At 35.8% G+C, this 24,908-nt stretch overlaps 1 protein-coding gene across 1 annotated transcript; it reads right to left on the bottom strand.

Moving 5' to 3' along the window:
• Positions 1-1,518: 1,518 nt before the first annotated feature.
• On the bottom strand, positions 1,519-24,576 carry LOC121383511 (DNA polymerase kappa-like). Its single transcript, XM_041513585.1, has 13 exons — positions 24,498-24,576; positions 22,345-22,461; positions 20,137-20,325; positions 19,007-19,125; positions 17,222-17,374; positions 14,778-15,360; positions 13,255-13,379; positions 11,528-11,694; positions 10,404-10,436; positions 8,404-8,500; positions 7,017-7,188; positions 3,387-4,860; positions 1,519-1,923 (listed from the first exon to the last, which is right to left on the bottom strand). Exons 2-13 carry the CDS (start codon positions 22,442-22,444, stop codon positions 1,827-1,829), a joined length of 3,309 nt encoding a protein of 1,102 aa, XP_041369519.1. The 5' UTR covers positions 22,445-22,461; positions 24,498-24,576; the 3' UTR covers positions 1,519-1,826.
• Positions 24,577-24,908: the final 332 nt, after the last annotated feature.

The following is a 24,908-nucleotide window of genomic DNA, read 5'->3' on the forward strand; positions in this document are numbered from 1 at the left end:
TAAAATGTGATTTAAGACGGCCATTTTGGATTATGATGTCACTGGTCCAAGTGGGATGTTGTATGGTTGACTCAATATTATATTTTATGATGCACATGGTGACAAAAAAAGCTAACAAGCAATAATATTTTACCCATTACACATATACCCATACTCAATGAAATTTAAATAAGTACCGACAGGTGCGTTGTTTGTTACGTAGAAAAGGGGTGTGGCCTTTTAGCATCAACATACCGAGTACATGAAGTCTACATTAATTTTGCTTTCAATTGGTAGTGTCCTCTAATGGTATCGAAATTGTTTTTGACGATATATAGGCTAACTTTCATTTATGAATCACTTTAAAAGGTAATGGATTAAATGTTATTATTTAGGTAAAGATTTCATAGTTTTGAATCTAAACTTACCCCTATAAGTCACAAGGGCCACCAAATATCAGTTTTAATATCCTCCTTGTATCCAAACATTTTGATGGCCAAAAACAGTATTCTGGGCTAATTTGTACCAGGGGTGCAATGATACGGCCAAAACCGTATTGCGATATAATGCGATATAAGAAACCGTATTGTAATATGTATTTAATATTTCAATATAGTTGATATTATTTAAATTTAATATTTATGGGTTGTTTTTTTTTAATGAAAGCAGAATGCATAAACTAAGTATATAAATCGAAATATTTGTAATATTGATTCCATCGTAGACCTAATTGATTATATAAACCACGACATTTATTAGTAGCATAATGTTATTCTTGGTCATTTTTATTTTTTAACACAATACTAGGCTACTGGAACACCGGTGTGACGGTGTCAAACTATTTATAAATTGTCACATTCGGAAATCCTTACTATCGGGCTTTTCCATTGCTGCTCGCTTGACACAGAAATGTACGTATTGAGTCGCAATGTTTCAGCAGATCGACCGAACCAGAGGTTATTGGCCAAGGTGTTTTGAAAGATAGCCTAAATATTACGAGTTCAGGGAAAAACAGCGAAGTGTGATTCTCACTTGTTGGTTTATTTCTTTGAAGATGATAGGCGTAGCCGTATTCCATCGTAAATGAACAATTAATAATAATGTGTAAGTAACAAAACATTTATCTGTAATTATCGTTAACTGGTTATTTTTATTGGACTTTTTAACACGTTTTGTTTGTAAGTTAGAACCAAGTATAACCGACCTATCACTTCGTATGCCAACAAGTAAGCTGACTACGATTGACGTGAATGTTACATTTCCTTTGTTTGTTTATTTGTTTCAAGTCAAATAAGATACAAGGAAAAAATAGCATTTAAAAATTGCGATACACAAAACTGTACAGTGGTTCGTATCGAGCTGATCAATTATCGCGGTATATACCGGTATATCATTGCAGCACTAGTCACAAATGTATTAAGTGTGGTAACCAGGCAATATTAATACTGTAAACATCGTGTCTCTTCGCTAAGAAACTATGTACACTCATGCAGGCCAGTAAATACCGGGGGGGGGGGGGGGGGGGGGGGGGGGGGGGGCACTAAAAAAGTGCTCATTACCCGGTACTTTAGTTTAAAAAAAAAATAATAATAAGTTTTAACTTTAAGTAGCAACACATTTATTGTTCCACTGTACTCTGGCAGTGAAACAAATATTTTTAAAGAAAGATTTTAACTTAAACAAATGCTCAGGTGTGCAGACTTTAGTGCCACAAATGTATGATATTTACAAGTTTAATGCAAGATGATTGATTCGCTGCTCTCCTAAAACTTGCCAGGTGGAAGAGTACAAATTGATTACTTGGTTTTCCTGCTGCCGACGGAAAATAAAACTGTTAACTTTGACACTCAAGCAGTAAAATACGTTTTGATGTTTCGAGTATTTTTAGAACTGACTCGTCTTCCTTTCTTAGCCGAACTCCCGGAGTGGACATCACTGGAACTTCTACAATACAAACAATATGTTCAGTTTTAAATTAGGGGATAATATCACTGAAACTTCTACAATACAAAGAATAATGTTCAATTTTTAAATTTAGGGGATAATATCACTGTGTTTTGTTGTTAAATATAACGATTTACCCCAAAATTTTGATTTTGTTAAATCGTTATAATTAACAATGAAACACTGTGATATTATTCCTATTCTAAAACAACAACTCCATGTATATAAAATTACTATTTTCTTGAGTTTTTCAAAATTATGCGACGTTTTAAAGCAGTTAATTAATGTGTAAAATTACATTTACAATTCGATAGTCATTTCCATCTTGTTTTCTATATTAATTTACTGTCCCAAAAATAATTTCTAAACAAAAATGGTGGACTTCAGATTGTGATACAATTATTTCTGATGAACCTGCCAGTGACATTTTGGGAATGCAGACTGGAAGAGCCTTCACAATTAAATTGACTGTAATGATCGATCAGTGATCAGACCTTACATGGAGTGGGTGGGTGTCCAGTGCTGTTAACAAAGTGTTAAACATCCCAATGGAATGAATCTGGAATACCAAGTTTGCAAAAATCATGCCAAATTTAACAATTCTGCTAAATTAGTTCCTTGCTAATCAAATTAAGAATAGAATTGAGAATCCATGGGGGAAAAAAGCATACAGAAAATGTCAATAACCATAAATTAAAAAAAAACATCCAGTAAGTTCTTTGTCAATATGATGTTGCAATTCAAGTGTAAACTGTGACGTCACTCTTACCGGATTTTAAAATCTTTTTTAAAAAATATTCTCAAATGAAATTATTTGTATGAAATATTAAACAGGCATGTAATTTAAGCTACAATCATTGAAAATAAACACTTTGGTCATTATGCTACGTTGCTACTTCCCCTTTAATATTTAATGTTGCTAATCCATGATAGCCTACTGCACAATCTAATTAAAATTAGCTCCACTATTACATGTGGATCTAACAGCAGCCCATTGGAGCTCATGTCCAGATGACCTTTCATTCAACCAATCAAAACCGTATTTGCAAAATCATGCCAGTGATTTGAATAGAATTCAAACATTCGGGATTATGCCAAGGGTACATGTACATGAAATGATTCGGGTAAATTACGAAGTATGCCAGAAACTAATTTCAATATAAAATTTGTTTCAAGACGGAAAAAAAACCTGTGATGGTATATCCATAACATCTGTTTATACTAGTACCCCTGTATACAATACAGAGTTTATTACTGCACTTTCACCCTATTTCAATAGTCTTGCCCGATATTTTTAGAATTTGCATGCTCCCGAATAACACTATAAAAGGCGAAGTGTAATTGGTCGATATTTAAATTGTTATTTATAGATGAAATATCACATGGACATGGGAGTCCACGCAATGCTGTTAGATCTACTGGTAGACCAGTAGAGATAATTTTAATCAGATTGCATACTGCACCTTTTGCTTTTCCTGTGGTTCTGCTCCTGCTCCTGCAGAATCTCCTTGATTGTTGTCCCACTCAGACACGCATCCACGTGCTGGTTGAAAGCCACGATGTTCCAGTCGTGTTTCTCAGCATTACACACCGGACACACAAAGAAAGACACCACATCATCTTCATCACAACCCTTTAACTGTTGGTCGCCCAGTTCGAAAACTATACCACTACCAGTGTTACCTTCCCATTCACTAGGACATGAATATCTTCTCTTGTTATCACATTTGGCAAGAGTGCTCTGTTCCGGTACCACAACAATTTCATCTGCAGCTGGACTTTGATTGGTCTTACAATCACTAATGCCTGGCTTAGCTGTACCTATGGAGTGGTTTTCAACATGAGGTGTGTTAGATGGAATAACTCTTTTACTTTCACTGCTGTCTTTCATAGATAAAACAGAGGTCATGGTCTTCATGCAGCTACTTTTATGTTCACCACTGTTTCCTGCAGCTGAACAAACAATACTGCTGTTACTGTTTCTTTTCTCTGATGAAACAGTGATACTGTCGATATCTTCTACAATAATCCCATTTTCAGCATCATCTGCAGAGTCACTTTTGCCATTCTCATCATCACCCCGATTTGCAGTACAGGACTCTAAAATAGCTTGGCTGTTGCTTGTTGCAGTGATCTGCTTAAATAAACAAATGTCGACATGGTCATTGAAATAATTGAGGTTCTTACAGACCACTGACTGACAGCAAACAGGACACTCGTACTTCTCCATACTCAGAGTCTTATCTTGTGAAATATCAGCAATACTTTCTTGTAAACTACGACCATCATCTTTTTGTAAAGTATCATCAACACCTTGTAAAGTATCATCAACACTTTCCTGTAATGTATCATCAACACTTTCCTGTAAAGTATCATCAACACTTTCCTGTAAAGTATCAGCAACACTTTCTTGTAAAGTATCAGCAACACCTTCTTGTAAAGTATCATCAACACTTTCCTGTAAAGTATCATCAACACTTTCTTGTAAACAACGATCATCATCTTTTTGTACAGTTTCAGCAACACTTTCTTGTGACGCACTACATGTAGTTATCTCGTTTTTCGGTGCAGAATGATGTTTGCTGTTAAATAAATGTTTGCATGTTGCTGTCTTCATGCTCAGACCATCAGACAGATTACTATCACGTTCACTGCCAACACCTGATGTGTCTGCTTGGAAGCATTCAGCAGTAAGTGTTTTATTGGTTGTAATATCAGTTAACACACGTGTTGATGTGTGGATATTTTCTTTCAGTGTCCATGTAGACTCTGAAACAAAATCAGATGCATCTTCCCACTTGTCAGATAGAGTTGTCCCGTGATCACTCTTGTTGACAGAAAGTGGCTTGGACACCATTTTCTTGAACATGCCAGTGATTGTGTCCTGTTTTACAGACTGACTCAGTCGTTGCTGTACAAGATTTGACATGCGCACACCTGTAGTTAAAGTAAAACATCTAAATCAGTCAAGATATACAGAACTGAAGTTACGACCAAAAAACTTATTTCACTAACTTACATATACAAGTAGAACTGAGTGTTTGTGAGAAACATCTTACTAAGAAAACTTAATGGAGAGCTAAACAAACATTGATGTCATAAAAATGTAACTCTTATATCTTGTCTTCTGTGTTAAGTAGTGATGCAGGGCTCGAAGTTAACGGTGGCACCGATGGCAATTGCTGTCCTTGAGATATAAATTGCAGTGGGTCGGGAGCATCACTGATGGCATTTTTGTGCTGCTGGATAAATAATACTGCTATCGTTAAAACTCCTCAACAACAGCAAAATGAATACATGGTGTACATTATTTAACATTTGTACATCTGAAATATGTCTACATGCAACAAAATAACCTTTCAATTATATTTATTTGCTGCAAAGGTCACTTTAAAAAAATGCTATAGGCAGGTTAAAAATTGCCGTCAGTGGGCCATTTCACCCACGCCAATTTAAAACAGAAATGCTGTGAATGACACATTCTTAAGATTGAGTCCTGGTGATGGGTACTGCCACTCTATTTAACACAATTTTAATATTGCAATATATTGCAATTCAGGAAGATTACATGTAACTGTAATACGTACCAGAATATTATTAGAATTATTAGGATCTAAAAAGTGCTCCAATTTCATGTATATTTTGTATAACTTAATAAAATGATACACCAGTCAATCGAGATTCAAGTGAACTATTGTTTGTTTTCTTAAACTGGTAGTTCTTGTTTCAAAATATAATACATGTGCACTAACACTCATACAAAATATAAAAGCGCAATATACCAGTACGCTAGAAAAATATTAAAATTTATATTGTGGTATAATTGTATACCAGTTAAAGGCATATTGTCACAGACCAGTGACCTATGAAATGGCCTAACAAAGTATTACCTGAAAAAATATATATTGGATCTGTCCTTATTCAACCATCTATGTAACCACCATATTCCACTTATTAAGGATATTTTGTACAAATAATTGAATTATGGCAATGGTCCATAATTAAAAAACTAAAATTGCGGAGAGGGTCGACATGGATTTGACTCCATCATGGTTCAGTTATGGTGATGCGATAGCTAGATTTGGTTTCCAAACATTAACGTAATTATCATTTATTATCAATGTTTAGAGAAATAAGGTCCTTAAATCCGTGACAGTATGCCTTTAAGGTGACACAACAAATTTTTACCGTCATTTATTACTTTAGAAAGAAAACTGCATAATGCAAACATAATTATGAGAAGAAAATACCAAAACACAAGTTGTTACTTCTATACGCGTACGCTTCTCAGTACGAATCATGTAGGTGATTTGATCAGTTAGGCTTACGAACAACAATAAACTCTAAAAACAAATCAAAATGGAAAAGTAATACCTACATATACATATCAAGGGCATGAACTTAAGAATTTGTCTCCCATGGCAATTTTAAAAAGAATTGCCACGACAGGCTAAGAGTTGCCACTGACAGCAATTCTGAGCCTGCAAATAGCAATTTTTTTTAAAAAGTGACATTCGTAGCAAATACAAGGTTATTTTGCTGTATGTAGACATATTTGAAATATTAAATATTGGCAGATAATGTACATTAGGTGTATACATTTTACTGATAGCATAAAAGTGCCGTTGGTGATACCCTACCTACAGCAATTTATATCTCAACAGCAGCAACTGCCGTTGGTGCATTCGCTAAGTTCGAGCCCAAGTTGATATCTTGCCTTTTTTCTGCATAAAGGCAGGACACAAACTACAGGACACTGGCATCATTTTCTCTTTCACTGAATACTTAACCCAACCTCTGATCTACGATGTATAGCACTTCCGCATTACTTTCAGTTTGTTAAATGTTAAATAATACATGCAATAACTCTTTATAATAGTGTTTCACTCACAGATAAAACTTTCATACCGGTACCTTAAAATAATTTTAAAATTTAACAAATTTTAGTTATTTCCTTTCATATTATTTTCCATTTTTCAGTGACTGGAAAGTATGTCTGGAACTAAAAAGGTGAATCATAACTTTGATACCATACGGTAAAACAGAGTGCTGTACAACAGGGATTTGAAGGTGGATGGGACAACTAAATTTACCCATAAGTCTAAGCTGAAGTTTGTGTGGAGCCACATTCTGGATTTCAGTTTTAAGAAGTTCGCTTGCTGCTGCATATATAGCGTGGAAATCCGAGGTGTATTGAGGTAAAGTTACAGCCCGCGTCTTCACTTCAAACTTCACTGTTTTCAGCTTCAGGGTGACAGTACGACCCTGAAACAAACCAGTAACAACAAGAATTGAAGGAAGGAAATGTTTTATTTAACGACACACTCAACACATTTTATTTACGGTTATATAGCGTCGGACATATGGACCACACAGATATTGAGAGGGAACCCGCTGTCGCCACTTCATGGGCTACTCTTTTCAATTAGCAGCAAGGGATCTTTTATATGCACCATCCCAGAGAGGATAACACATACCACAGCCTTTGATATAACAAGAATTGATGGAATTAAATGTCTTGTCTCTCACAAACATATTTGGTGTCACTCATAGTTGCATTCATAGATGTTCCTCTCAATGCATTTTAAACAATAAATTTGTATTTAAAAAATATTAAACACTTGGCCAAATCAATGCAACATGATTAATTAAGACAATGAAATTAACTGTGACATGCATAAATAAATTGGAGAATAGGGAAACTAAAACATTGTACAGTCAAACCGGTCTTAAGTGGTCACACAAGGGAGTAGAGAAATGTGATCACTTAAGACAGGTGGTCGCTGATTACAGGTTGCCACATGTAGTCTTTAAAATATTTGTTGTTGTTTCTTTTCTTTTTTTGCCATCTGTACTACTAATTAATGGATGTGAGCTCCACAGTTGATTATAAATCAACTTTCAACGTGTCAGAAATAAGGTAATTGAAATGTATTAATTTAACCGTTTTCAATAAGTTTATTTCCTTTTTCCATTTAATTATTTAATGCCAACTTCATCCAGTGTATTGTCATAGGAAGTGAATCTGCTAATGCCAAGCTTATCCTACCCAGAGACAATTACATGCATTCTGGAGTCATACTTTCTTAATTAATAGGCTACACAGCAGAAATGTCAAGACTGAATGAGTACTAGTATTCCTTAAGGTGTCAAATTGGTTATTTTCTACACCTTGTCGCTGTTGTTAAAGTATCCTTTTTAAATAATAGTTAACATTTACTGTGGCCACTCTTAATACAGGTATTTTTGCGATATGAGATCTGATTTAGGTGGCCACTGGCTGGGTTAGACAGGTGACTGTTTATTTTAGGTGCGTTTACATTAAAAATCCTTTGGGAGTGAAAAAAGTGGCCGCTTAAGGCAGGTGACCACTGATTACAGGTAGCCACTAGGACAAGTTTGACTATAATTAAAATAGTGGACCTCAGTGAAAGTAAAATTCAGAGAAATATTTAAATTGTAGAATCGAGATAATGTTACCTTTAGTTCTGCCGCTTGTAGATCACTAGCCAACGACTGACAGAGTTCACTGCACTTCTTATAATGGTCTGCAGTCTGGTTGATTTCTACAAATGTTCTGAAAAGAAAAGCTTACTGACCTAAACCAAATGCAGTTTTAACGGACATGAAAATACAAGTATGATTATGAAAAGAGGTGACTGTGGGAGTGGAATGTAGCCCAGTGGTAAGGCGCTTGCTTCATGCGCAGTCTGTTTAGGATCGGTGGGCCCATTGGGTTATATATCGCTCCACGACTGGTATATCAAAGACCATGGTATGTGCTATACTGTCTGTGTGATGGTGCATATAAAAGATCCCTGGCTACTAATGGAAAAATGAAGCGGGTTTCCTCTTTAAGACTATATGTTAAATTAAAATTACCAAATGTTTGACATCCAAATACTGATGATTAATAAATCAATGTGCTCTAGTGGTGTTGTTAAACAAAATAAACTTTATGTGAATTTGACTTAGAAAGCCTCTTGAAGCTGTTTAGAAGCCGTCTAGTGCATATGGTATAAAAATGTCTTGTTGAGGTTGGAATAGTGGAAAATGCAATAATGTTCGTGTACTGAACATGTGGAGGAAATTACGTTAAATCTGCCACTGATTGTGATTACATGTACAATGTATTCATGTGTTTTGATAGGCTGGACATAGCTCAGTGGTACAGCACTCGCCTGATATACAATCGATCTAGGATCGATTCTTGTCCGCGGGCCCAGTGGGCTATATTTCGTTCCAGCCAGTGCTCCACAACTGGTGTAACAAAAGCTGTGGTATATACTATCCTGTCTCTGGGATGGTGCATATAAAAGATCCCTTGCTGTTAATCGAAAAGAGTAGCCCATGAAGTGGCGACAGCGGATTTTCTCTCTCAATATCTGTGTGGGCCTTAGCCATATGTTCGACACCATATAACCATAAATAAAACGTGTTGAGTGCATCGTTAAATAAAACATTTCCTTAAAACGTTTTGAAACTTTATCTTCCAATGGATCTAGATGACTGGGTCTTCAATGTTTCAAACTGAGATACTGTTTATTCAAAGTAGGTACCAAAATGCAGCAAGTCTCCACAAAACTAAGAGAATTCATCTGTAATGAAGTCAGCAGTTTATCACAGAGTTGTCAATGAAAGAAAAGGAAAGGAATACTTGATTCACGACACTTCAGCACAAGTTTTTAAACTGGGGCTATTTGGTGTCTATGGTTATTTCAACACTTGGTCCTGGGAGGGGAAACCTGCTGCCATCTCATAACTACTCAAATAGCCCCTTGTCAGCAATGACATAATGTGCTATTTAAATTTTTCATCTATTAAAGGCTTTTCTAGGAGATATCACTGGCACTATAATTTGCTATATCTCCTGCGATATTCTCCTAGGAGATATTGCCTCTTCTAATCTTGATTGGTCAAATTTTAATCACAAGATATGTGTATGTTTCAGCGCTAAACCTATCATTAGTGACATCACACCACTGTCATTCTGCTAGTTAATAAGTCTACTGCTGCCAAATATAGTGAGATTCAATCCACATTACTGACATTGTTTACATTTATTGCAAATGAAAAGAATGATAAAAAGAATATCCCCCTCGTGTCTTGTGATATAATTTATCAGCACTCTTTGATAAAAGTATAAAAATCCTCGGCAAGCCTCGGATTTCATACTTTTATCAACTCGTGCTGATAAATTATGATATCACAAGACACTTGGGGAGTATCCTCTACATAGTATCAGACAGTTAGTATATGCCTGCGTACACCCGAACCAGAATAGGCGGCAAACAAAGGGGTTTATCTGTACGTAAACAATGGAAAATAAATTATATTAATGTTAACTGTGTGACCGTTTTTGTGAGTCTGTCCCATGTAAAGACAACTGGATCAATGTGATGTAAGTTGGGTTTCTGTACTGATCGATCATCCTTTGTATGATATGCTATGTAATTAGAACCCTCACGCTGTATTCTCACCTTTCTGTGCTCATACTTTTTCTTTCTCCATCTCTGTAAAATATATATGTGTGTTAGGAAATACATGAACACATAATTTTATATTACAAAATAAAACACAAAAGTACCCTAATCCAAATACACTATGCATTCTGAAACTAATTTACAACAGATACAACAGAAAATTTGTGATGAACACTATAAATCAAGTTTCACTGACCTAGGAATTATAGTTTTTGAGAAATGTAAACCCGAAACTTTAATGTCAAACTTTAATGCTATACTTAACGCTGTCAAACTCTACTTCTGAAAAGTAGTAATGTCTACATCTCACCTTTATGAAGTAAAAAAAAAAAGAAGACACATCCAGATCAGAACTTCTAGAATTTGTATAAAATCCACTAGCCATGGGACCAGTGATTATAAAAATTGACTAGCCATGATTAAAAATTCACTAGCCCTACTTTATTTTAAGTTGAAACAATTTTACTATTAGTATATGTTACCTAAAGAGGGATATAGAGCCTAAAAACACTAATATTGGGGGGTGAGATTAGGATATTCATATTTACAAAATACACTTAAATGCAGCATTTGACAACTATTTTTTACTAGCCATCTGACATGGCAATAGTAGTTATTTACTAGCCCAACACTGAATATCATTAGCCATGTGAGTGAGGCTACTATAATTTAGAAACCCTGCAGATATTAAATAGTTAAACTAAACAACATAACCAATGTTTTCTTCTGTATGTTGTAGAGGAATTTTGTTTATGCTTATATTCAACTGAGTTTGCTGCATTGTAAGATGGTTCCGACTAATAAAATATTTCTACGATTAAACTTACATATTAAATATATTTTTTTGTTTAGAATATCATTATCTCTATATTTAATGTGTTTCTGGTTGTCTTAATATTTGCAAGAAGCCCAAACTGGATTTTGTTTTCAAATAATTTTGTACAGGTACGTACGAAAAAATGCATTTTAGGAAATAAAATGAAATTTATCCTAGTACAAATACTAGAACATCATACACTTGTTTAATATACAGCCACTAATATATTATGCAGAAAAATGTATTTGATATGTAATTACAATCGTTAAAAAGTCTCTGTTAGTGGAATGAGTATATTACTAACCTATCAACAACTGTTGAACCCATTCCCAGACAGATCCTCATGAAGTAGTGGAAGGAAATGGGGGAGTACAGGTGGTAGAGTAACGCCCTCTTGTGGAACAGGTCCTCACAGGTCACCACGCCGACACCATTCAGCATCTTCTCAGACACTTTACCAATTCCGGGAATCTGCAAGAAAAACACATTCTTATCAACAACAAGGACACCCACTAGTCGGGACAGTCTCAACCTCCATCTTCTTCTCATGTTAAGAAACGAGCAGCTCACGGTGTTCAGCAGATAATACCAGGAGAGGCCCTAGTAAGGTGGTAAACTTGTGCCCAATCCTTTTGCTGTTTATGCACTAAAATATGTTTTCAATCCAGCAGATAATTTTACTTTTCTCAAAGAGCCTCCTACTTTCATAAAATGAATATGGCAAATAAACTGGCAACCTCTGCAATTGCCCACAGCAATCAGCAATGCCGTGGAGTTTTTAACTTGCCCATGGCAATCAGCAATGCCGTGGAGTTTTTAACTTGCCCACGGCAAACAGCAATGCCGTGGAGTTTTTAACTTGCCCACGGCAATCAGCAATGCCGTGGAGTTTTTAACTTGCCCACGGCAATCAGCAATGCCGTGGAGTTTTTAACTCTCCACGGCACTTTTTTTGGCTTGGACCATATTCAGGGTTTTTTGAACGGCGTGAACATTTTCTTAATAATAATTGCAGGGGATTATTGGTGAATTTCAAGATTTAGCATACTTAATTACACTCTTACGTTTATTTTCCTTAAAAAAACCCCTAAATTTGGCAACATGGTTTTAACAAATATGTTTGTTTACCAGGACATTTTCAATCTCTGGCTGTTGGGTGTGTAACGTGATTCTCGTGACACTTAGTCTAGATAATAAAATAGAAAACCTGCTGTCACCATGTTATATAGGCTGCTGCTATCAAATAGCAGCAAGGAATCTTTTAATGATTTCCAGCCATTGCACCATGAATGGTATATCAAAGGCCATGGTATGTGCTATCATGTATGTGGGATGGTGCGTATAAAAGACCCCCTAGCTACAAATAAAAAATGTAGCGGGTTTCCTCTCTAGGACTATATGTCTAAATTACCAAATGTTTGACATCCAATAGCCGATGATTAATAAATCAATGTTCTCTAGTGGTGTTGTTAAACAAAACAAAAGTTTCTAAAGACTTTTAAATTATTTTCTCACAGATAGAAAAACACATACAACAGCCTTTGATATATCAGTCCAGAGCCACTGACTGGGACAGTCAAAACAATATATATTGTCCATAGAAAGCAAACTAGCATTTAGAATGTCTAAGAAAAAAGAAAAAAAAAGAGTTAAAGTTTATTTTGTTTAATGATAACACTAGAGCACATTATTTTTTTAATCATCAGCTATTGGATGTCAAAAATTTGATAATTCTGATAGTCTTAGAGAGGAAACCCGCTACATTTTTCCATTAGTAGCAAGGGATCTTTTATATGCACCATCCCATAGACAGGATAGCACATACCATGGTCATAGTGCACTGGCTGGAATGAGAAATAGCCCACCGATGAGGATCGATCCTAGATTGACCACGAATCAAGCGAGAATGTCCAAGAAAGTCTATTTTAACTTAGATGGAAAAAAATATATATTCTCATATAAACAAAATTAACATAACAGTAGACACATAAATATACATAAATTTGTCACCAAATTCAGTGACTGGTGCACCTTTCTGATGGGTAAGTCTTTGATAAATTTCATAATACTCTCTCTCGTAGGCTGTATTCTGTACTGTCCATTCGGCTTGTTCTTGTCAGAGCACACTTTAGCCAGCATCATGTTGGAAGCAATACCTAAAATAAACAAAATACCATTTCTGTAAAAAGATCTTCATTCATATGAAAGTGTTAAATGTCCAACTAGAATGTGAAGTGGGACGTAACATCTCAACTTCATATGACTGGCGCACTATGAAACCATAATAAAACAAGTTCAGGATATCACTTAAAATCGATTAGGGTAATAAATAGGATATTAAATTCGCTACCATTTCTTATCATGTTTATGTCCCATATGAAACAATTCTCAATGTCACTCACTAAAGTTTGAGATAATTGAAAATTGTTCCAATTCAGGACATAAACATGACAGGAAGTTCCTTTAATATCATATAAATCTGCCTATAAACACTGAATTTAAATACTCTCAAATACTTTATTTTCATATGGAATTTATTTTCGTGTTGTAGCGTTAAAATATTAGTGAAAATAAATTTCACGCGAAATTAAAGGCCGACGGGGAACAAAAGTTGTCTTGTTCAATCAGACCCGAGACCTTGTTAGTTTCCATTGCATGGGACTAGTAGTAAAAATACAACACTTAAAACTTTAATAAAAAACAAACAAACAAAAATACAGAAGTACAGACAATATATTATTAAATAATAAATAATACTATGTTTTGTATGGTTTTCTTTCAAAGTGCTGGAAAGCACCACATGTGTTTAGAAAATGGAAGTAAACATCACAGTACATGTATGTTAAAAAGTTGAAGTGAACAAAATCCAGGATGGGCTTGTACAGCGAATCTATACCCGTAGTACATATTGGGTCTTCATATTAAATGTGTTGCCTGTTGGTCAACCACAAACCATACTGAACGATTATTTTGACAGTAATAAGTAGTTTAAATCAAACTTGAGCTAGCATCACACCTTCAAATTTGGTTTTGTTTTCAGGGTTTTTCTGTAACATGTTTAAGGATTATAAAAAAGTGCACAGGGTAGCCTAAACACCTTGTGTAAGCTTACTGTAACAATAAATGTCAAAATTATTGATATCAGTTCTGGTACTTTTAAATTGGGGGTAGGGATGCTCGCGAACTAAATAATTTTCATTAAATCCCGAAAATTTGATCCCACGAAAATAAAGTATTTTACAATATTTATAATATATAAAGACAAGCGCAGGGTTGTATCCAGGCATTGTATGGTACCGAATACTTGCCCTTTTCCAAAAGCAAATGTCACTGAAAATTCCCAATTTCTTGGCTATAAATTCCCAATTTGGTGAATAAAATATTTAATATTTTGGTAATTATATCTACTGTGAAAAATTAACTTAACCAAGTAAATAATTCTCACAGAATCCTCAGAACAACAATTGGAAGTGGGTGAGAATAAAAGTCAAATATTACACATATATATGGCAAAAGACCCAGAAATATATAGTAATTAAAACAAAAGAGTCCACCTGCACTGGCTGTAAGTCGAGTTCTTTGTTCAATTCGACACCTCATCTCACAGACAGCGCCCTCTACAGATCTGTCAAAGACTTTCTCCTCAAACGGCGGGCAAGGATTTCCACACTGCAGACAGCTCTTCCCCTCCAGCCTATTATGTACAGGAGTTATCTCCCTCTCAGCAGGCTGAGAATTCAGAGTTGTCTCCCCATCGCATAAATCCTCTTGTCTTTGTGATTGTAATAAAACATTTTCACCACTGGCAAGATCAGCATCTTTGTAAAAATTCAAATCACAAAGGCAGACGTTTGTGTCTGAGGTGTCACACATGCGACATCTAACCGTTCTGTCACCGTCAGACATGTTTTCTCTTTTCTCGAGGTGACCAGAGAAGTCGAGGTAGGCCTCGTCCAAACTCATGGGACAGAAGTTGGGGTCATACAGCGCCATCACCTCTCGAACCTGGTTGCTCACTGATGTGTACTGTTTGAAATTGGCTTTCACAATAATTAACTCTGGACACAGTTTCTTTCCTATGAAGCCAGGCATCGCGGCTCTCACACCAAACCTTCTGGCATGGTAGTTGGAAGTAGACTAGAAAATGTCAAGAAAATAAAACAAACAGTAATTACCATGGAAACATAGGGTTGCGTGACAGCTGACCTACAAAAGGCAGTCAAACGAATTACCTATCTTGAAATAAACATGGTGTTCCTCCTCAGCTAAGGCTCACTATTATAACCTTTTTTTTCTTCTGATTAATGACTAAGTAGTAATTAATTTTTTCTGATTAATATGCATCCATAATTCAGTCATATCCCATAATATTGACAACAAATGTGACACGATAATTTATGTACAGGCAACTGACTGAATAAATTATATTTTAGGAAAAATTAAATAAAAATTGTAAACTGATAGTGATAGCAAGGGTGTTCTGTATTGTGATTGGTTAATTATATTCTTTTTCCGGGATCAAATGAAAATAACACTCGGAAAGCTAATGACGTCAGGCCAAGTTGACGGTTCAAGGGTCTACAGTTAGATTGTAGCCAGGTATTTTTTGCAAGAAATACCAAATATACAGTTCAGATCCATAGAAAAACAATTCAGTTTACAATGGACATAACCATATGGAGTTTTAAAATTTGCAGGTGTTATTGTCTATTTGTTGCCCGCAAATGTTTCATTTTTAACCTTCAGTCAAAAATTACATTTGCAAGTTCAAATAGACAATAACACCCACAAATCTAAAAACTCCATATGATTATCTCTTAATTGTTTTTTTGGGTTTTTTTAATTTATCTCTGTATAACAGTCACAAATTGTATAAAATAGCGTAGCATAGTAAAGCGATTTTATACTAAATTTGTGACTGTTATACATCAATAAATTCACCAAAAAATACAAACAATTTTTTTTTATAATTACAAACAATATTTCTAATTAATTAAAAATATTTAAAATCAGTTTCTAAAATGACGTCCCATTTGATGTAATGACGTCATTTTATGAGACTTATCAAAGAATAACATTCATTTTTAAGTGACGTCGTCCAATAAAAACAAACTAAATTGTATAATAGTGAGAAGTTTGTATCAAGCGACGGTCCCGGCCGAATTGCTATACAAATAATAATAATAATAATAATAAAGGCCTTCGAAAACTCAAACTTCGAACACTTGACCTCTCGACCTAATTGTTTGGTCCCACCATAAAGAGTTAATAGATTATGCACCTCTAAAACTTGACGCGTGTGGATTGATCAAACTGTCGTTGCCAATAGTGTTTTAAAGACGAATGAATTGGCAATCAGATCAATTAGACGAAGCGCGGCTGTCTCGGGTGGTCTGGAATAATACATCACCAGCTAAGCCGAACTGATTCTGTATTTGGTTGTCAGTGTTCATACATGGCAGAGAGCCTCACTATGTAATCCATAAATACAAATACAATCTGGGTTAACTTCAAAGAGCACTTGTAATAATTGTTAGCACGGTTTCTTTTCTTCTTTTTCATAAATGTTAGTTCCTGATTTGCATTAGTGCTTTTTAATGATTTTTTTTATTTAAAATAATTAAAATAATTTTAAATAATTTTGTGAAAAACAAATGTACTGAGTGTTATTCGGCACTGAGTGTTATTTGTTAGTTACGTTTCGCCATGTTTTGACATCTGCAAAATACGATCAACATTCATTATATCATTTACTTCCTGTTTCAAATTTGAGCTCTTATATATTCATTTTGAAAACTCGAATTCCCTGAAACTCAAACTATTTCCTCGTCCCCTTCAAGATCAAGTTATCGAAGTTTGACTGTATATGCATATGTCGACATATTTATTATGTGATACTGATATTGATAACCCTGTTTCTTGGTCTAGTTGCTACAGATAGTCAACGACAGTATACACTAGAATCTGATTGTGGTGATGAGCTCTGGAACTTACTCACCAGCATTGAGTTACCTCCCACTGCGATAGGCTTGTCTCGGAGAGATGGGTTGTCTCTCATTTCAACAGCTGCATAGTACGCGTCCATGTCAACATGCACTATAACACGATCAAGCTTTCTACTGCTCTCCAACTCCTCCAACAATTTGTCGGCCTACAAAATAAAACATATATAGAGCAGGCGCTAATCTAGGTGGAATGATGCTGGGTTTGCAACACACAGACATTGACAGACAGTGCTGTGACTCCTGTTCATGACATCACATGAAGGAGCATCCATTTGAAGTTCTTTGCACGCAGAATTACAAACTGAAAGATGTTGAAGTCATATGTCAACATGATTTATTCAAATATATAAATATTAACGAAACCTATGCTAGTACACAAAGCATAAAAACACACACACTAGGGAGTGCATTTTACAGTCACCCAGTTGTCCCAGGTGAGAGAAAACAACATTGGGTGAGTCAAAACCTTATCGTGAGTTGCCTGCCTGGCGACCAAACATTTTGCGCATTTGTTACAGCATATTATTTCGAAATATCTCAAATGTAATGTTGGTAAAACAACCAAAAAGTTGCTTTTGATAACAATTCAAGATGCATATGCCTATTGAAACTGGTCTCATATATGCCAAATACATTTACTTTTTCATTTCTTAAAATAAAATTTGTGCAACTAAAAAATTGCACGAGCAAGTCAAAGTGCTGACATGACTCACCCGAATGACAAGTCAAAAAAAAATCAGTGCACACCCGCCAAACATCCAAGTACTCTGAAAATTAATAAAACATTTCCTTCCAATAGCCAATGATAAATAAATCAGGATGCTTAAGTTGTGTCTTTAACTAACTTTTTTCATTGTTGTGTTGTATGCAGGAAATTATATCCTGAATGTTTGAATCACCAAGGCTTAAGATCTCGCTAATTTGGGCACAACATATTTTGTTTATATTGTTCTGAGCATAGCGAGATCTTAAAGGAGAACATTAATCTAAATAGTTGAGGATATGAAATGGAAGTGATTGGAAGGGTTGTAGATATACAGAAATGCATTTTGAATTATTTCAAGGTAATTTAGACTTAATATTTCAGTAGGATTTTTTACTTGAAATTGTTTAGTAATAGTTATTTTGGGCACATTTTTGGGCATACTTATTTTGGCACACCCTTTACCATTGTGACTTTGATGCAATGTAAAGCCCTGGGGGCACAACGTAGCCCAGTGGTAAAGCGCTCACTTGATGCGTGGTCGGTCTGGGATCGATCCCAGTTGGTGGGCCCATTGGGCTATTTCTCGTTCCAGCCAGTGCACCACGACTGGTACATCAAAGGCTGTGGTATGTGCTATCCTGTCTGTGGGATGGCGCATATAAAAGATCCCTTGCTACTAATAGGAAAATGTAGCGGGTTTCTAAGACTGTGTGTCAAAAATTACCAAATGTTTGACATCCAATAGCCGATGATTAATAAATGAATGTCGTTCCAGCCAGTGCTCCACAATTCGTGTAACAAAGGTCGTGGTATGCACTATCCTGTCTGTGGGATGGTGCATATAAAAGACCCCTTGCTGTTAATCAAAAAGAGTAGCCCATGAAGTGGCGACAGCGGGTTTCCTCTCTCTATATCTGTGTGGTCCGTAACCATGTCTCAGGCCATATAACCGTAAATAAAATGTGTTGAGTGCGTCGTTAAATAAAGAAAAAAAGAAGAAGAAATAAATTAATGTGCTCCAATAGTGTCGTTAAACAAAACAAACATTTTTTGTAAAGCCCCGATCACAAACCTCCACTGCTGCCTGCTGAATCGCGGAGTCTGTGATGCGCTTCATCCTCTCGCTCTGTTCTTTAATCCGTCTGCTCAACTGTTCTTCTTTCTTTCTCTCATTTTCAAAATACTTGGAACCTAAATTATTAAAAAAAAACATGACAACTTATTCAACAAACAATTTACACTATCTGTGCCATTTTTACTTTTAATCTTCATTGTATGACATCCACAATGTTTTTATTTTAACATCTGGTCTATAAAATGAGAGTGAGGCAAACTAGCTACTGCCACATAAGCTATTCATACAAGCAAACATTTTGATAGTACTGCTAAAGCAATGCATGTCCAATACCGGGCACAATAAATTTGCACCTATAGTCCTTCCCCCAGGGAACACCTTTTTTCATACTATGGAATTTACTACAAGTTATTTATTTCTGAGCAAACTTTTTTTTAAATTTCACACAATTTTTTTTATGTTTTTGTGATTTCCAAAACACTTTTACTTTTCTTCTTATGTCAAACCAAACTGAATTTATTTGTAGGAGGATGGGATGGACTATAAGTTCACAGTTATATCTGTCAAAAGTTCAATTTCTGAAAGAATTATGGCCCTGGAATAATTTCCCATGAAAGTAAAATCTGATCAATATCCTTAACTGTTTTATGTTTTTGTGATTTCCAAAACACTTTTACTTTTCTTCTTATGTCAAACCAAACTGAATTTATTTGTAGGAGGATGGGATGGACTATAAGTTCACGGTTATATCTGTCAAAAGTTCAATTTCTGAAAGAATTATGGCCCTGGAATAATTTCCCATGAAAGTAAAATCTGATCAATATCCTTAACTGTCAAATATGAGTAAATTCCCATGAAGCTCAAACTTGATCTGTAGTTCTACATGATTAAAGCTGGCATCACAAAAACAAATCAATGAATCTGTATGTGGGGAACATGGATGGACAGAGAAGAAACCTATAGTCCCTTACAGTCCGACCAGCAGGGAACAAAAAAACCAGCAAGGAATTTTTTTATATAATCTCTTCCTCACTGGCATGGCATTTTATATAGCAGCCACCGGACTCTGGTTGAAACAGTAGGGATACAAAAACAAGATCAACCGAGGGCAACTGACACACAAGTACCTTTGGAAGCATCAAAGATAATTTTGTTTATTTTCTCTTTGTCGAGTCCTTCCATTCCAGCCTTGTTGTCGTTCAGCTGTATGCCGGTCATCAGCTGTGCTTTATCACGTGACTGTACTGCAACGCACGACTTCACTGCATCACTTGACTGTGCTTTTTCACACGGTCTGTCAGCGCTATTTTCGCCAGCTAAAATTTTTGAAAAATAAATTAAGAGGTCAGTATAAAAAGATCCCAAGTTGTCTGTGGCTCTTAAACAGTAACCTCAAAAAGACAAAGTACAAATATGAAGTGATGTTATCTGGCATTATTTGTATGTTATGAATGTAACAGAAATTTATATCATAATTACATGACATATTGATCTCTACACAGGTTAATGAATGCAAGAGAAATTTAAATGCATGACATAAACACTGATCTATACATGCACACCCTTGCTGCTGCACAGGGCTAGCTCTGGGTGAGCAAAACATCTCGCCAAATTATCTTTTCAAAAAAAGCAAAACCCAGCTATTTTTCAACAAAACACCAATTATTACATGAAACTTTTTCGTCAAATTAAAATACAATTCACCAGTTGTTCATAAAATTCACAGCTGGCAAATTTGGCGAGTGGCAGAGCTAGCTGAAGTTACAGGTGTATAAAATATATACACACTCTCGTAGGTGTATCAAATATATACACACCCAGGCAGGTGTATCAAATATATACACACCCGTGTAGGTGTACCAAATATATACACACCCTCGTAGGTGTATCAAATATATACACACCCAGGCAGGTGTATCAAATATATACACACCCTCACAGGTGTATGAAATATATACACACTCTTGCAGGTGTATGAAATAATGAAAAATACAGACCCTTGCAGGTGTATGAAATATACACACCCTTGCAGGTGTATGAAATATACACACCCTTGCAGGTGTATGAAATATACACACTCTTGCAGGAGTATCAAATATATACACACCCTTGCTGGTGTATGAAATATACACACCCTTGCAGGTGTATGAAATATATACACACTCTTGCAGGAGTATCAAATATATACACACCCTTGCAGGTGTATGAAATATACACACCCTTGCAGGTGTATGAAATATATACACACTCTTGCAGGAGTATCAAATATATACACACCCTTGCAGGTGTATGAAATATACACACCCTTGCAGGTGTATGAAATATATACACACCCTCGTAGGTGTATCAAATATATACACACCCTCGTAGGTGTATCAAATATATATACACCCTTGCAGGTGTATCAAATATATACACACCCTCGTAGGTGTATCAAATATATACACACCCAGGCAGGTGTATCAAATATATACACACCCTCACAGGTGTATGAAATATATACACACCCTTGCAGGTGTATGAAATATATACACACCCTTGCAGGTGTATGAAATATATACACACCCTTGCAGGTGTATGAAATATATACACACCCTTGCAGGTGTATGAAATATATACACACTCTTGCAGGTGTATGAAATAATGAAATATACACACCCTTGCAGGTGTATGAAATATATACACACTCTTGCAGGAGTATCAAATATATACACACCCGTGCAGGTGTATGAAATATATACACACCCTTGCAGGTGTATGAAATATATACACACTCTTGCAGGTGTATGAAATATATACACACTCTTGCAGGTGTATGAAATATATACACACCCTTGCAGGTGTATAAAATAATGAAATATACACACCCTTGCAGGTGTATGAAATATACACACCCTTGCAGGTGTATGAAATATATACACACCCTTGCAGGTGTATGAAATATATACACACCCTTGCAGGTGTATGAAACATGCACACCATTGCAGGTGTATGAAACCTACACACCATTTCAGGCGTATGAAACGTACACATCACTGCAGGTGTATCAAATATATACACACCCTTACAGGTGTATGAAACCTACACACCCTTTCCATGTGTATCAATCATACACACCCTCGCAGGTGTATGAAACCTACACACCCTTGCAGGTGTATGAAACCTACACACCCTTGCAGGTGTATGAAACCTACACACCCTTGCAGGTGTATGAAACCTACACACCCTCGCAGGTGTATGAAACCTACACACCCTCGCAGGTGTATGAAACCTACACACCCTTGCAGGTGTATGAAATATACACACCCCTGCAGGTGTATGAAATATATACACACCCTTGCATGTGTATGAAACAACGGGGTCATTCCATTTAGTGTCCATCCAGTCTTCCTCTTCTTGCTCAGTTTCACTTGCCCATTCAGCATCACGATCCATCACTTTTGAGTTCTGTCCTGAAACCCGAAATAGAATAGATATTTCATTTATATTCATGACTAAATCTCTGGAATTGCTTCTACATACATGTATGATACACTACATTGTTCAATAATGTACAGCATTATTTGACCAATACTAGATGGGTAACTTTATTATAGAACCATCAGACCTATACCCTTACAGAAATGACTTATAAATACAAACTTATAAGTGGAATATACTTTACTTATACGCCACTTATAAGTGGCCTATAAGTTACCAATATATTGGTATAAGTGAAGTATCAGTGTGTATAAGTATAAGTGAAAGGAATGGTTAACTGATACATCACTGATACTCCACATATACATTATTTCACCTATAAGTGGTTTATCAGTGGTATAAGTGAACTGGAGTTGGATATTTTTGTTGTTGTTTCTATAAGTGAAATATAAGTGATATATTAGTTTGGAGATTGTCCTTTTGCAAAGGAAATGATGTGTTCCAAATGAACAGGGAAAAAACTAAGTCCAAAACATTTTCATGGTTATTTTTTTTAAAATTCATAACTTCTCACAGGATTTATCAAATTCATTGAGAACAGTGGCTAAACAACCAAACATACATGTATTAGAATTTGATAGTATTTCCAATAATAATAATAAAAATATTAATATTAATACACATGATGCTATATGATTATAATTATCCCATGCTACCTCCTCATGCACTTAAATAGACCCTCCCCACTGACTACCTGTCACAATAAATATCTGTAAAATAGTAGCTGCAGGGCAGAGGGGGGAGGTGAGCCCCATTTCAATGTTTAATACAGTATAGAATTATTTTATCTATTAATGGTAATTTGTATTTACATATAAAAAAGTTAACTTAAAAAAAAATATATATATATATATATATATATATATACATGTATATACCACTTGGCATCAGCAACCCCCAGTTTTGCAGCATGTAACCGTTTCCATTTTTCAATGGTACCGCTAACCTATACCGTTCTGGTTTGAACACTGTGCAACCTCTTGTGTAGGTGCATAGCACTTGTACGCCAAATAAAATATTTAAATTTATTTGGAATAGTTAATGGTAATTTGCACTTATAAATAAACATATTACAAATTATACTTAAATGTATGTTAATTATTATCACTAGTAATTATAAAGTGCTTTGCTGACCAGGTTGTTTATTTTTAAAGTGAACTGATCGTCTCACAAACCAGTGCCCCAATTTAAACTTAAGATTTAGGTTTAGGTTTAAGGTTAGATTTAGGGTTAGAGTGAGGTTCTCTTTTTATATCAATACAATGAGAGGCAAGCAAAAAGATCAAAAATGGGTAAATCGCCCTGAAGGTCAAACTTGATCTTTAACAGTATATGATAAAGCTATACCATTATCATCCCAAACTGCATTTGGCTAACGACAAATATATGAATATGATACTTACATGGAAAGAAAATTATATATTTTTCTGTTACTGTACATGAAATAAAATATATTCCAATCAGTTAATAAAAAACAAATGAGCAACATGGACATAAAGAGCAGTTATTCTCTCCCCCCCCCCCCCCCCCCCCACATGATCACCAATGACACATTAAGTCAATAGAGAACCACCACTCTATGTCCATTTAGACTAACTATTCACTAAAGTAGGGGCACAAAAATGCAGCATACTATTTGCAAATCGAATAGGCCTATAATAAATGAAGAAAAAAACCGGGAGCATAAAAATTAATCATTTTGTGGAAAAATATCGCTCTGGGTTGGAGCCGGTACCAGGCTGCGAACCCTGTACCTATCAGCCTGTAGTCTGATGGCTTAATCACTGCGCCACCGAGGCCGGTACGTGTAAACAAAACGGATTTTGAAGCATAACGCATTTACTTGAGGGACGTCGAAGATACACACAATTTCAGATGAATGTTTCGAGGCATTGCCGCGATTGCGAAAAAAACACATCCCGAAAACTATGTGGGACAGGCAAAAAGACGGAGATGAAAACTATAGTTTCCGCCGGTTGAACCTGTTGGGGAATAATAAAATGATAACCTCTAATAAGCAGTCAATCACTAAAACCTGAACTGATGGGACTGGAGATTGTGAAAACACCCGCCATTTATCTGTGTTTATGATTTCCTCCTTTTTGGGGAGCTCTACCATTTCTCAGCGCTGTCAACTCTAAATGTGGAGTCCAGGGTTGCAGATACCTGGTCAGGTCAAAGCGCACGCCTGTCGTGGGCACAAGAGCCGGCCTGGCCGGCTCCTCCGTCCACGACAGGAAAGGTGGGGGAGGGGAGAGGAGGGACCGCCTGCACTGGCAGGTGCAAGGGAGCACCAGCAGCCCGATCGAATCGGTAGCAGGCGGGTGGTGTGATACTAGTATGTGGCAGATTATACAATGGTATCTCCAGCTGAAAGGTGAATTAGGTCGGTCCAATATATTACAACATCACCAATCCC

Source organism: Gigantopelta aegis, chromosome 2, assembly GCF_016097555.1.
Source record: "Gigantopelta aegis isolate Gae_Host chromosome 2, Gae_host_genome, whole genome shotgun sequence".
Classification (NCBI taxonomy): domain Eukaryota; kingdom Metazoa; phylum Mollusca; class Gastropoda; order Neomphalida; family Peltospiridae; genus Gigantopelta; species Gigantopelta aegis.